The sequence below is a fragment of the Bombyx mandarina genome, chromosome 15 (genome assembly GCF_030267445.1).
Source record: "Bombyx mandarina strain Sakado chromosome 15, ASM3026744v2".
Taxonomy (NCBI): domain Eukaryota; kingdom Metazoa; phylum Arthropoda; class Insecta; order Lepidoptera; family Bombycidae; genus Bombyx; species Bombyx mandarina.
This window is the reverse complement of record NC_143221.1, coordinates 290,710-303,063: the sequence shown is the minus strand read 5'-3', so window position 1 is coordinate 303,063 and position 12,354 is coordinate 290,710. Positions and strand designations below refer to the sequence as shown.

The window sequence follows — 12,354 nt, the reverse complement described above, 5'->3', positions numbered from 1 at the left end:
GTCGCTTCCTGTCGACCAACTCCGTCTGTTCGGGGTTAGCAGTTTGAGCACTGGTGGAGCATTGCTCTTGCAGTATATCTGCTAGTTGGCCTGAGGCCCATACGCAAAGATGCGTAGTGGCGATAGTTTCCAATTGGAGGGTCGCCTAGCTAGTCGCCAATATGCTTGATGAAAAGGTGCGAGTCCTTCTAAATAACTTTCCCACTTTGTATTTCGGGTTTCATCTAGGTGTAGCGGGCGTAGACGACGCATCCGAATCTGGTTTATTCGCAACATCGTGAAAGTTATTCATGAATATGTTTTAAGTAGGTACGTATTTCACTAGAAAAAATAATTGCTGTCTGCTGGACTCGAATATTGGTATTATCGTATCGTTCGCCATAAATGCATCGGGCATCATTTAGGCCACAACCACTCCGTCATCATGATATTCCATAATCCATTTTAGGAAATTCGTTCTCTTCGTTCACTTGTGTTTTAATATTCGTGTAACAGATAAGGCCTTTTTTTATATTCGATAATTTATGTCATGAAAATAAAATTAAGAGTCACGGCTGTACAGTGCGATTTCTTCGCTTTCTTGTATTCGAAAACTAAGAAACTTCAATTGTTTTGTGTCTCTAATATATTAAGTGTATAATCTATGGTTTTGTGTTTCTTGTTTCTCCGTGCCCGTGTTATTTATTTTATAATTTACAATATTCAGCAAAACAACCTATATGAGGAAATATAACTACTCATAAATTGAACCAATATGTCCAGATCTAGGGGATTTGAAATAAGAGAAGGGTTACGTTCTCATAAAAAGCTCAAAGAAAATAAAAATGAAAATGAGACTTCTGATTCTTCTGAACGTAAGTTTAGATAAAAAATAATAAGAATAATTATTTAAAAAAAAAGTAAATTAAAAGTAAATACTCTTCGTATTAACGTACTTTGACTGCCCTGGTGGTGCAGTAGTTAGCGCCCTAGACTATTGTACCAGGGCTCGTGGGTTTGACTCCCGGGCAAACGGGTGATCGTGCGTGACTTGTTTACTGTTATTTATTATTAATTACATATGTACAAAACAATTCAATTAGTTGAAGTCAATTAAATTTGCATCACTTATGGATACATAGTTCAAAAACTACTGGTCAGATCTCAATAAACTTTAAATAGGAGCACATGAGAACTATCGCTCTTCAAATAAAAAAGAATCATTAAAATATCCTAAAAAAAGTTCTAAGGGAAAGTAAAAAAAATGTATATCGTCGCTGCGCGTGCAAAACCGCGTAAGAGCAGTTTGTAAATACCGCGTAACAGCAAAACGCGCAAAATTCCAATATCGTGCTGGTCGATTCTAAGCTGTCATAGGCATATATTAGACCTCACCTGATTTGAATTATCCAAGGAAAAACACCAGTTTTACTATCGAAACAATACCGCGGAACAGTAGGAGGCATGAAGTTGGAAGAAATTGCGCGTATTTGCTACGGTCGTAAGGAAAATGTAACGCAATTTGTGTGTGCTCCCGAAAATAATTATTTTGCCGTGAATAACCACCATGTAAGTTTGTTTTAAATGTATATTATTTTCCGTTTGTAATGTGATTATCTTAGAATATTTAAATTACTTATAATTATTTATCAATTTAATGATTCTGACTAATATAGCCCCTAAAAAGGATTTACGCGGTCTTGACATCGCTTGATTAATAGTTTTGTTGAGTTACGCGGTATTGCATTTTACTAAAACTATTTATTTATTTCTTTATAGTTAAATCCTTGCATTTTCAGGTAAGTACCCAAATGATGGAGGACCAAGATAATTTTATTTTAGAAAATGCGAATATTAATTAAAACGTGGTAACTTTGCGAGAGCTATCTGAAAGGCGAAAAATATTATTACAAAAGAAAAGAGAAATATTAAATATATTTAACTATCAAAATTAAGCAGTGATACAACCAGTGTCCACACTTTGTCTGAGAATGAAAAATAAGAGGTAGAGAATAATGGGAAAAGAGTACATTGGATTTAAAAGGAGGGCACAAAACTTGTTCAGAACGATCCTGAGCCAGCAAAAATAATGGGTCCAATATGTTTGTCAACAAAATGCTTTAGTGGTTACTATAGTTCAAACCTAATAAAAGACGCTCGATCTGAAATATTTAATGATCACTAGAAGATGACTTTGCAAGAAAATAAAAATATATTACTTCAATGGTGGATAAAAAACCTACATCTAGAAAACGAAGATCTCTAATTCAAGACGAAATGACACTAAAATGTACTATCAAAAAGTTAACAATAAAAAAGTAAGAGTTAGCCTGAAAACGTTTTTGGAGAGATTGGGTATTAAAGAATGGACGGTTCGCTATTGGCTTAAATATGGGACAAATAATAAGGAACTTAAAACAACAGGAGTCATACAAAAAATATCCAAAAAAGAATTAGCTAAAAAATATTTAACTGTACTACCGAAACTACCATCACATTACTGCAGAAAATCTACTTCAAAGTTGTGCTTAGAACCTATCATACAATCAAAATCACAATTGTATCGTCTTTATGTCGACTACTCGGTTTCAGAAAATAAACCTGTGGCATCTAGAAAAGTAATAGGTTGGGGAAAAAGTATTTTCGCATTGTAGTATGTATAAACTTGTAATAAAATCTCTTCGGCTATACTATTTTTATCTGGCTGGTTTTGGTATCATTAAAAGTTCAAGTTTTAAAGAAGATAATTTCAAATTCAAATTAGGAAAATGTGTGATTTTTATTTATTTTTCGTACTGTCAAGATGAGTGAATCTAATGAAGAAATTCGATACATTTTAAAATTTTACTATAAGAAAAGTAAATTTCAAGGCAAGCCGTGAATTTTTTTGCGATGTTTATGGACCTAGTACAGTGTCTGTGAGAACAGCACAAATTTGGTTAAAACGTTTTCAATCCAGAAATTTTGATGTCAAAGATGCTCGTCGCTCTGGTCGCCCTATTGCGTATAAAATGAATGCCATTTTTGAAAAAGTGGAGCAGGATCAGCATATCAGTAGTTACGACGTAGCTGAAGAACTGGGAATTGACTACAAAACAGTTTTGGCGCATTTGAAAAAAAACTGGGTACACAAAAAAGCTCGATATTTGGATACCTCACGAGCTCACTGAAAGAAACCTAATGAACCGTGTACTGATTTGTGATTCTTTATTACGACATAATGAAACCGAACCATTTTTGAAGAAGCTGATAGCTGGTGATGAAAAGTGGATCACGTACGACAAGAACGCGCGAAAAAGGTCGTGGTCAAAGGCCGGTCAGGCTTCACAGACTGTGGCGAAACCCGGGTTAACACGCAACAAGGTGATGCTGTGTGTGGGGTGAGATTGGAAGGGATTCATTATGAGCCGTTACCACCAGGCAGGACCATCGCTTCTGAAATCTACTGCGAACAACTGATGAGATTAAAACTAGTAGTTGAGAGACCGCGGCCGGAATTAATCAACAGAAGGAGTGTGGTTTTTCATCATGATAATGCTAGACCTCACACATCTTTAGCCACTCAGCAAAAATTAAGAGAGCTTGGCTGAAAGGTGTTAATGCATCCGCCGTATTGTCCTGACCTTGCACTTTCAGATTTCCACCTGTGTCGGTCTCTTCAGAATTCTTTAGGCAGTGTCAGGTTAAGATCACGAGAGGACTGCCAAAACCAATTGTCGCGGTATTTTGATCAGAAGCCCCAAAATTTCTATAGCAATGGGATTATGTCCCTACCTAAAAGATGGCAAAAAGTTATCGAGCAAAATGGTACCTACATACTGTAGTTAAATGTAAATAAACTATATTAAAAAATGTAGTGAATTTTCTTACAAAATGCGAAGAAATTTTTTCCCCAAACTATTATTTAAAAGCATTTTGCTTGACGAGAATATTGGATTGTTTCAACCAAAAAAGGATGCTTGTGACCAGTGCTGTGCTCACAAAATTGGTAATTTATCAGACGAACAGTATGCTAAACATATTGAACGAAAGGACTTGGCTAAAGCAGAAAAGAATTTTGACAAAGAATTAGCCCAAAAAGGAATCATATATGCATTAACAGCAGACCTTCAGGCAATTAAACTATGTTCTTTCCTCAATGCCAGTGCACTTTATTTTGAAACTAATCGTGCCGTACATAACTTTTTTGTGTACAATCTTAGCAATAATTGAGTCACGTGTTACCGGTTCGACGAGACAGCATCCGCCTTAAAAGCCACTACTTTCGCGTCTTTTTTCGTAGACTATGTAACTAAATTACTGGATAATGATTGAAAGGATGTTATATTTAGAGATGGTTGTACAGCACAAAACAGAAATAATGTTGTATCAAATGCGTTGTTGCACTTGGCTATGGCTAGGAACGTAATAATAACTCAGATGTATTTAGAGAAAGGTCACTTGCAAATGGAAGTAGATTCAGTCCACTCGGGGATTGAGAGGAAGTTGAAAAATCGGGAAATATTTTTACCCTCAAAACACGCCACAATAACAAAGGATCCCAGAAAAGTACCAAGTTCGAAGTAATTACAAAGGGGGCCAGAAAAGTACCAAGTCTGAAGTAATGATACCTGAATATACATATGTTTTTTAAAGACTTTGGTCTTAAAGATTTCCTTATTTATTGAATCTATAAGACCTGGAATGGAAATCTGAACTCTTATAATAATATCTCCATTAATGATTAAATATTAATGATCTACTAATTATGAATAGGTAATAAATATCCTTTTGTAAACTGATTTCGATAATAAATACATAATATTTTTGTTAGATTATACTGTTTCCGATTTGATTTTTCTAATAATAAATACAACCCTTTAATCAATTGTTTCATTTAAAAACCGCGTACCTTTAATAACAGTGTAATTATTTTGTAATTAGTTAAAACAAAACCGCGTAAGTGACTTTACACAAAATCTAGGCTAACTACAATTAAATTTACGTTATTTTCCATTAAAGAAAGGTGTAAAGAACTAGCTGTTAAGTTCAGTTGGTAATAACAATTGAAATGGCTGAGATATTAAGTTTTTTCTTCCTCCTGAAAAATCATCAAAAAGCAAATACGCGGTCTTTACAAGTTGCTCTTACGCGGATTCGCACGCGCAGCGACGATATCTCCTCCCCTTTTGAAGTCGTTTTTAAAAAGACAGAAATATAAAGATTTGTAAATAGAAGATAGATCATATTACTTTCATAAACTTGTTAAAATTTTATTTTCTATGACCCTTTTATCTGAAGGTAATTAAATAACTTTCTTGGCAAGTGGAGGAAGCATTTTACATGAAATCCAATTTTTTCTGTCTTTGCTTCTGTCCTTGAACTTCTACCTCTGCTAAACTTCTCTGCATCGTGAATGTCAATCAAAGTATTACCTTATGTATTAGCCTTAATATTACACTTATTATGAGACGAACCATCTCTCAATAGATTGAACCTAATTATTTTATTATATCTGTTATATAACCACCATAATACCTGTGTTAAAATGAAGTAAACAGGTATAATTTTTTCTTATAAAATACACACAACTTAATACATGTTCATATGAATGACTTCCACCATAACTTAGTGAATAAGAATCAAACACACAAAAATATAACTTATACAATAGTTAGTACAACTGAGACAGTTGTCTTCAAGTCTTATGGTGATTGGCAGCATTCACATTGTGATTTTTATATGCTCTGGTAACCACCTAACATCAGATACTACATGAGATTGTTCACCCGATTACACAGTGAAGACAAAACTGTGTCATTAAACACATAGACATCCAATAAATAAGTACATTAATAATTTAAAAGAATTATTGTATTTATCTCTAGGTGAACAAATATGTGAACTTTTATATAAGCTACCAAAACTGGACAAGATTTTTGAAGTGCACCGAAAGATAGGAGAAGGAACATTTAGTTCAGTGTATTTAGGCTCACTGAGACAGCATTCGTCTTTGCTAGACAAAGACAAGCGTTGGTTTGCCATAAAACACTTGGTACCTACTGCACATCCAGCTCGGATTGAACACGAGTTAAGGTGTCTACAGGACATAGGGTATGTTTTAAAAATGAATCTGCATCATTACTAATATACACAGGCATTATGTCCCATATATTTATTTGACTAGAATTTATTTTAAAGTACAATCTACGTAATTACTTATCACCCCATGGGATGTTGTTGCCATCTGCTCATCTAAAAATGACACAGGAATCTGCCATTCATGGATCAAGGTCAAATCTACACAAGGGCACGTCATTATGTGTGAACATCATCATTTGTTGTTACAGATGAGGTTATTAAATCGTAATCCTAAATCTTGTTGAATTTATATCTATATGCTATGAGTAACAAGATCATCATTATCTGAATAGTACCACATTGGCACTTGAGTTAATGTGTGTTTGAATGTCTAGCTTGTGTAGAGGTATTTATCCATTAATTTAATTGAACATTTTACGTGTGTTATATTACAGAGGCAAACATCATGTGATTGGAGTGGAGCTCTGTCTTCGTAATCTCGACACTATTGTATTTGTAATGCCCTATCTACCTCATAAAAAGTTTTCTGTGAGTATGTCAGTCAATCTATATAAACAATATTTCAAACATTAATAGCATCATGGAAAATTTACTTATCTGTTGGAAAAATAATACTCAAAGTTTCAGTTGAATCTAAATTAGTCTTATGGAAAGATAATATGTGTTAATAAACATTCAGTTTCATAAAGTATTAGACAGAAAATCATTAATTGTGTCAAAACTGCCATGACAATAGTTAGTTTTTTAATGAAATTATTTTCATTTCAGAAAATATCATATAAAGTTAATATTTTACACAATGCAAAGTACTAAAAGCAAACAAGCTTAAGAGTAGAATATTTGTTTTTGATAATTGATTAATGATGATGTTGGTGATTTAATTTTTAATGACCAGGATAATGGCCGATCAATATACAATACAATAAATTAAATAAATTCATTAACTTTGATTTTGTGTTGAAAACAGTTTTACAAAACATTAAAACTCTTTCACACCTTACAGTCCAAAACTGTTGTGCGACCATGTACTGAAAATATCTAATATAACACAACACATTCGACACAAGCGACCCATTCTCGATCCTGCGGACCGAATGGTAAACAGTCGTCGTCACCCAAAACACGTCACTTAGGATCCTCCCGATCCACTAACGGTGCTTTTAGGTACCTCAAGCACCGGTCATCGTTCTCGTCGAACCCGTCGCTTGCGACGAAGAGCTCGGTGAGTAAATTAACCCACAGACTCAGCCCACTGAGTTTCTCGCCGGATCTTCTCAGTGGGTCCTGATTCTGCGAAGCACTACTCGTGCTATGGTCTCTCAAGACCATCAGTTTATGAAGGAAAAAAAACTAAGCGACGTAACTGACCAGGCTGGTCGATCTAGATCTAGTGTTAGTGATCTACCTTCTCTGGGTACAGTAGGACCAAATAAAATAATATATGGAAGAGCTGGGATCCGTTCCCAGGAGTACGTGGGCGACATGGACGCGGCCGAGCTGCGCGAGTACATGCGCGCGCTGCTCGAGGCGCTCCGGCACGTGCACTCGTTCGGTGTCATACATCGAGATGTCAAACCCAGTAACTTTTTGTACGATCGAGAAAATAGGAGGTAAGCATACTGGGCTATACTGTACACAAACAAATAAAATTAAAATACTTGAATTTCTAGAAAAGTTTTGTGTGAAAAAAATGTACTTAAAGTATTTCTGGAATCGTAGCCTTGCCTGGAGATAGAGTCCATATATTTAAATCAAAATTATTTACCTAACTACCTGTAAACATAATTTATTGAATAACTGTTTGTGTTCTACTAAGTTTATTACCTTTTTAACTAGATATCAATTAGTAGACTTTGGCCTGGCTCAGCGACTGGTCCCCGGCACCGACGAGGAGCCCCCGGCGCCCCCCCGGTCCTCGGCCCCCCGCAAGCGTCCCCGGGAGGCCGAGGGCTCCACACCGGAAGCGAAGCGACTCGCACTTGACCTCTCACTGAAGACTAACGTTAGCAAGATATCTATTGTTGAAACTAATCCCATGCCGCTGTCTCCTAGAAGCAATGTCAAGGTATGTCGGATTTTCCTTTCTCATCTATTTAATGTTTAATTAACTAGCAGCTTGTCTTCACTACGGGGACTATAATTTATTAATGATTTGATTGAATTAAGGTTGTGGTTGGGTTTACTAGAAGGGGGGACCGGGTCACTGCGAGAACGCGTTTGAATTTTATTCTCGCGCCCGTAATCGTGCCATTAAATTATATAATCGAAATGATGTTGTTAATAATGTGCACGAAATGCTTAAGGCCTCTAACGTATTAAAAAGGTAAGGATTAATACTGTATCTGTCTAATTATCTTTAAAATTGTCGTATTATACATGACCACTTTTTTAAAAGCTATCACGGGTACAGTAAGTTATCCTTCAAAAGTAGACATATGCCACCGCTGACCTATTTGTAGATCTATACAAGAAGAATATACCACCAACACATTGTTTTGTTATATCTTATAAGGTTTAGGCAACTTTTCATTGAAAGCTTAATATTTCCATATCCATATCCAGGCGGCTTAATATTTTAGTCAATATACTTAGTCTGGCCATAAATACTGTTACAATTAAAAATAAACAAAATATTACATTTGAATTTGGAATCTGTCAATTTTATATGATTGCTCATTGAGTTTTCTCATTTTGGCGCCAATACATTGTACAATATTTTGCGATATTAAAATGGAGTGAGGTGATAAAGAGAACCGAATCGCTGTGATTGCATTACACAAAGTAAGTAGGTATGGAGCCAAATGCAATTTTTAAAACTCTCCATACGCTTGGTATTAGTAAAATGTTTGTGTACCGGGCTATTAATAGGTGCAATGAGACCTCCTCTGTTTGTGACAGAAAAAGATGTGGCCGTCCACGTAGTGTTCGTACGAAAAAGGTGGTCAGCAGTAAGGGAAAGAATTTGAAGAAATCCTGTCCGAAAGCAAAAGATTTTATCTCGGGAGATGAAGATAGCACCTAGAACCATGTCGCGTATTTTAAAAGATGACTTAGGCCTTGCATCCTGTAAGAGACGTACTGGTCATTTCTTAACTGATAATTTAAAAGAGAATAGGGTGATAAAATCGAAACAAGTACTGAAGCGGTACGCAAAGGGAGGTCATAGAAAAATGTTGCTTACGGATGAGATTTTTTTACAATTGAGCAACATTTTAACAAACAAAATTTTCCCATGGAAAGAGTGCGTGCTTCTATTGATAACTGGCCTCAGCGTTTAAAGAACTGTATTGCAGCCAATGGAGACCACTTCGAATAAACTTTTTATACTTTAAATTGTTTTATATTTATGTGTTAAACTAACACACTGTAAAAGTAATAAATGTTATTTGCCATATATATTTTTTTGTTTTCCTTTGTCTCAGTATTTATGGCCAAACTAAGTATATGAAAATTTAACAAACGATATATTCCGTCGATCTGCGTTGGTGAAAACGCTATGGGGGTCTTTATATGTAGTGACTATTGTTCCGTTTGGTTCTTTGTTTCATATTTAATGTCATTGAACATGATTTTACTCTTGTATTGTACATTTTGTAAATGTGAATGTTATTTTGTGTGCATGCAGCCACTGGATGAAACGTCAAGTGTATGGTATGAGTTTTGTGTGTTTATTCATTGTGATGGAATAAAAATGTAATGTCCCAAGCCACAGAAATATTGTGTTCAGGATATATGTGTAACTATACTGAGATCTTAGAACTTATATCTCAAGGTGGGTGACGCATTTACGTTGTAGACGTCTATGGGCTCCAGTAACCACTTAACACCAAGTGGGCTGTGAGCTCGTTCGCCCATCTAAGCAATAAAAAGAAATGTTTTGGCCTGAAATAAACATTAATTTTTGTTGGAAGCTGTACTGAATAAAATGGTGCGTGCGCGCAGAGAGCGGCGCCGTGCGCGTGCGCGGGTCGCGGCGCGGTGTGCGGCGCGTGCAGCGTGCGCCCCCCCGCCCGCGCCCCCCGCGCCGGCACGCAGGGCTTCCGCCCCCCCGAGGTGCTGCTGCGGTACGGCGCGCAGACCACCGCCGTGGACACGTGGGCGTGCGGCGTCGTGCTGTGCTCCGTGCTCACCGCGCGCTACCCGCTGCTGCGCGCCGCCGACGACCTCGCCGCCCTCGCCGAGCTCGCCGCGCTGCTCGGCACCCGCCCCCTGCAGCGCGCCGCCGCCGCCCTCGGTAACTACACGGTGCCAGCCATGTATTAGCGATGCTCAAAAGCAATTATATTGTTATAATATTAATTAGGTCGCCGTTTGATCACATCGTCCCCCCGGCGCGGGCTGTGTCTCCGCAAGCTGTGCGCCCGCCTCCGCGGTTGCCCCCCACCGGCTCCCGCGGCGCCGTCCCCCGGCCCCCGGGCCCGCGCCCCCCGCCCCCTCCTCCCGGCGGCGTCGTGCCTGCACTGTCGGTGCCTCACGCACGAGTGTATTTGTCGGGACGAGGATAAAGACGTAAGTATGAAATTTATTCTATTCAAAATTTTCAATGATCGGTTTTATAACATATAAAACAACAATAACAAGTGCGCCTCGCCCGGGCAGGCCGCCGCGGTGTCCCCGGGCCGCAGCTTGGCGGGGTTCCCGGACAGCGCGTTCTCGCTGTGCTGGCGACTGCTGCAGCCGCTGCCGGCGCACAGGCTCTCCGCGGAGCAGGCCCTCCAACACGAGTTCTTCAACTCCTGACCACTCCACCGCTGTTGCTGGAGTTACATATATTGCGCACACAAGCGCCGCATTAGCTAGATTGTTATTTAATATTTTACTGTTAATATATTTATAACACAGAAGTACCGAGCGAGCCGAGCGCGGCGCGGCATCGCCGGCACCGCGAGTTTTCATTTTCGAACCATTTTCTTTATTGAAAATGTTGTCGTTCCCGACATTTTTAATGAAGTATAATTGATTCCAATAAACTGTCACATTCGGAGGCGGCGGCTCGTCAGTATCTCGAAAACAAATCAAAATGTACATGTGTCGGCAAACAGACTAATTAGTGGCACTAAAATGTTTTGCCTGTTTATTTATCGCATTGATATGTGAACGAGCTCACCACCCACCTGGTGCTGAGTGATCGCGGCGGCTGCCGGCCACAGAGGACTCTTGTCCTCTAAAGTGTTTTTAAATATTATGGAATTAAAATTCGCTTATTTTGCATGAATGTTTATTAAAACACAAGTGACACTATGTCATTAAATTGTCCATCTGCAACCTTTTGTAAAGCCGCGTGCTTCGTGTTAGTCTGTTACTCACTGTCACTTGTTGGTGTCTGTGCCAGGGACAGCCGGGTACAGCCGGGGACAGCCGGGGACAGCGCGCCCGGGAGCTTGTTTTTGTACTCAATAAAACATGCTCTTGAATACGTAGTTTTATTGACTTGGACTTAACTAACAGAGTTTGCCGTTTCCACTAACTTAGCACTCGTGAGCGCACCAAGCGGTGGGGGTGTCGACAGGGCCCCCTCACGGTGCTAACAATGTTAAACTTTTTATTTAATAACACAAACCCACTTAAAGTTGTGCGAATCTCAAACTTCTTCCCCGCGTCAAGATGGCGACCGTCCCGGGGCGGCCGGGGCGGTCGACGAACAGAAACACAAGTGTTATAAAATCATTCTTTATTAAAAAAAACATTCTTAAGCAGTCTTGGCGCCTCCCGCACACTATATCTATATATATAAAAATAATAAAATATATGTACACCTAAAATAGCCCAATAGATAAGAAACTTTGCAACCATATACAAAGGGCTGCGACATGACCACTCCGACGGGCACGGGTGCGTGAGTGCCGGATGGTGGCGCTGCGGCCAGGGATCTTATCTTTTGAACCATAGGCCAAATTGTTCTGAAATATCTTATATAGTTGGCTTTCTGAATCGTCTTATAGCTGTTATGTGTTAATATAAAGTTGCATTTCGTTGCGGGCGAAGCCGCGGGCGCAGCTAGTTACTTGTAAACACACGGCTATTTACAATTGAACGCAGCTGTCATCACTGAGGCACGTACATTGAACACGATTGTCTACGGACACACGTGACAGCTCCTGGTAACAGGACCAGAACAATCTACAAGAACCGAACATTTATTTACAAAACTAAACGTAATATTGCTTGTTTCGTAATTACTTGAATACTTCATTAACCTACTACAACATGAAGGCAGTCCCCCACGTTCTTTAGAGGTCATTCAAAATCGCGTTCCATTGCGTGCAATGTACGTAACGACAATATAGTAGTGAG

General features: G+C 38.5%; 1 protein-coding gene across 1 annotated transcript; it reads left to right on the top strand.

Annotated features, from left to right (window-relative positions):
* The first annotated feature begins 612 nt into the window (after positions 1 to 612).
* Cdc7 (Cdc7 kinase) lies at positions 613 to 11,474 on the top strand. Its single transcript, XM_089733378.1, has 8 exons — positions 613 to 854; positions 5,847 to 6,072; positions 6,495 to 6,588; positions 7,528 to 7,670; positions 7,897 to 8,125; positions 10,003 to 10,294; positions 10,364 to 10,569; positions 10,660 to 11,474. The coding sequence occupies exons 1-8, from the start codon at positions 755 to 757 to the stop codon at positions 10,798 to 10,800; spliced, it is 1,431 nt and encodes a 476-aa protein (XP_089589504.1). The 5' UTR covers positions 613 to 754; the 3' UTR covers positions 10,801 to 11,474.
* The last annotated feature ends 880 nt before the right edge of the window (positions 11,475 to 12,354 follow it).

Excerpts from the sequence above, each read along its gene's own strand:
- Cdc7 (XM_089733378.1), top strand. The coding sequence starts at position 755 with ATGTCCAGATCTAGGGGATTTGAAATAAGAGAAGGGTTACGTTCTCAT. Across the intron at positions 7,671-7,896 it reads TACGATCGAGAAAATAGGAG|ATATCAATTAGTAGACTTTG; the intron begins GTAAGCATACTG and ends CTTTTTAACTAG. Across the intron at positions 10,570-10,659 it reads GTCGGGACGAGGATAAAGAC|GCCGCCGCGGTGTCCCCGGG; the intron begins GTAAGTATGAAA and ends TCGCCCGGGCAG.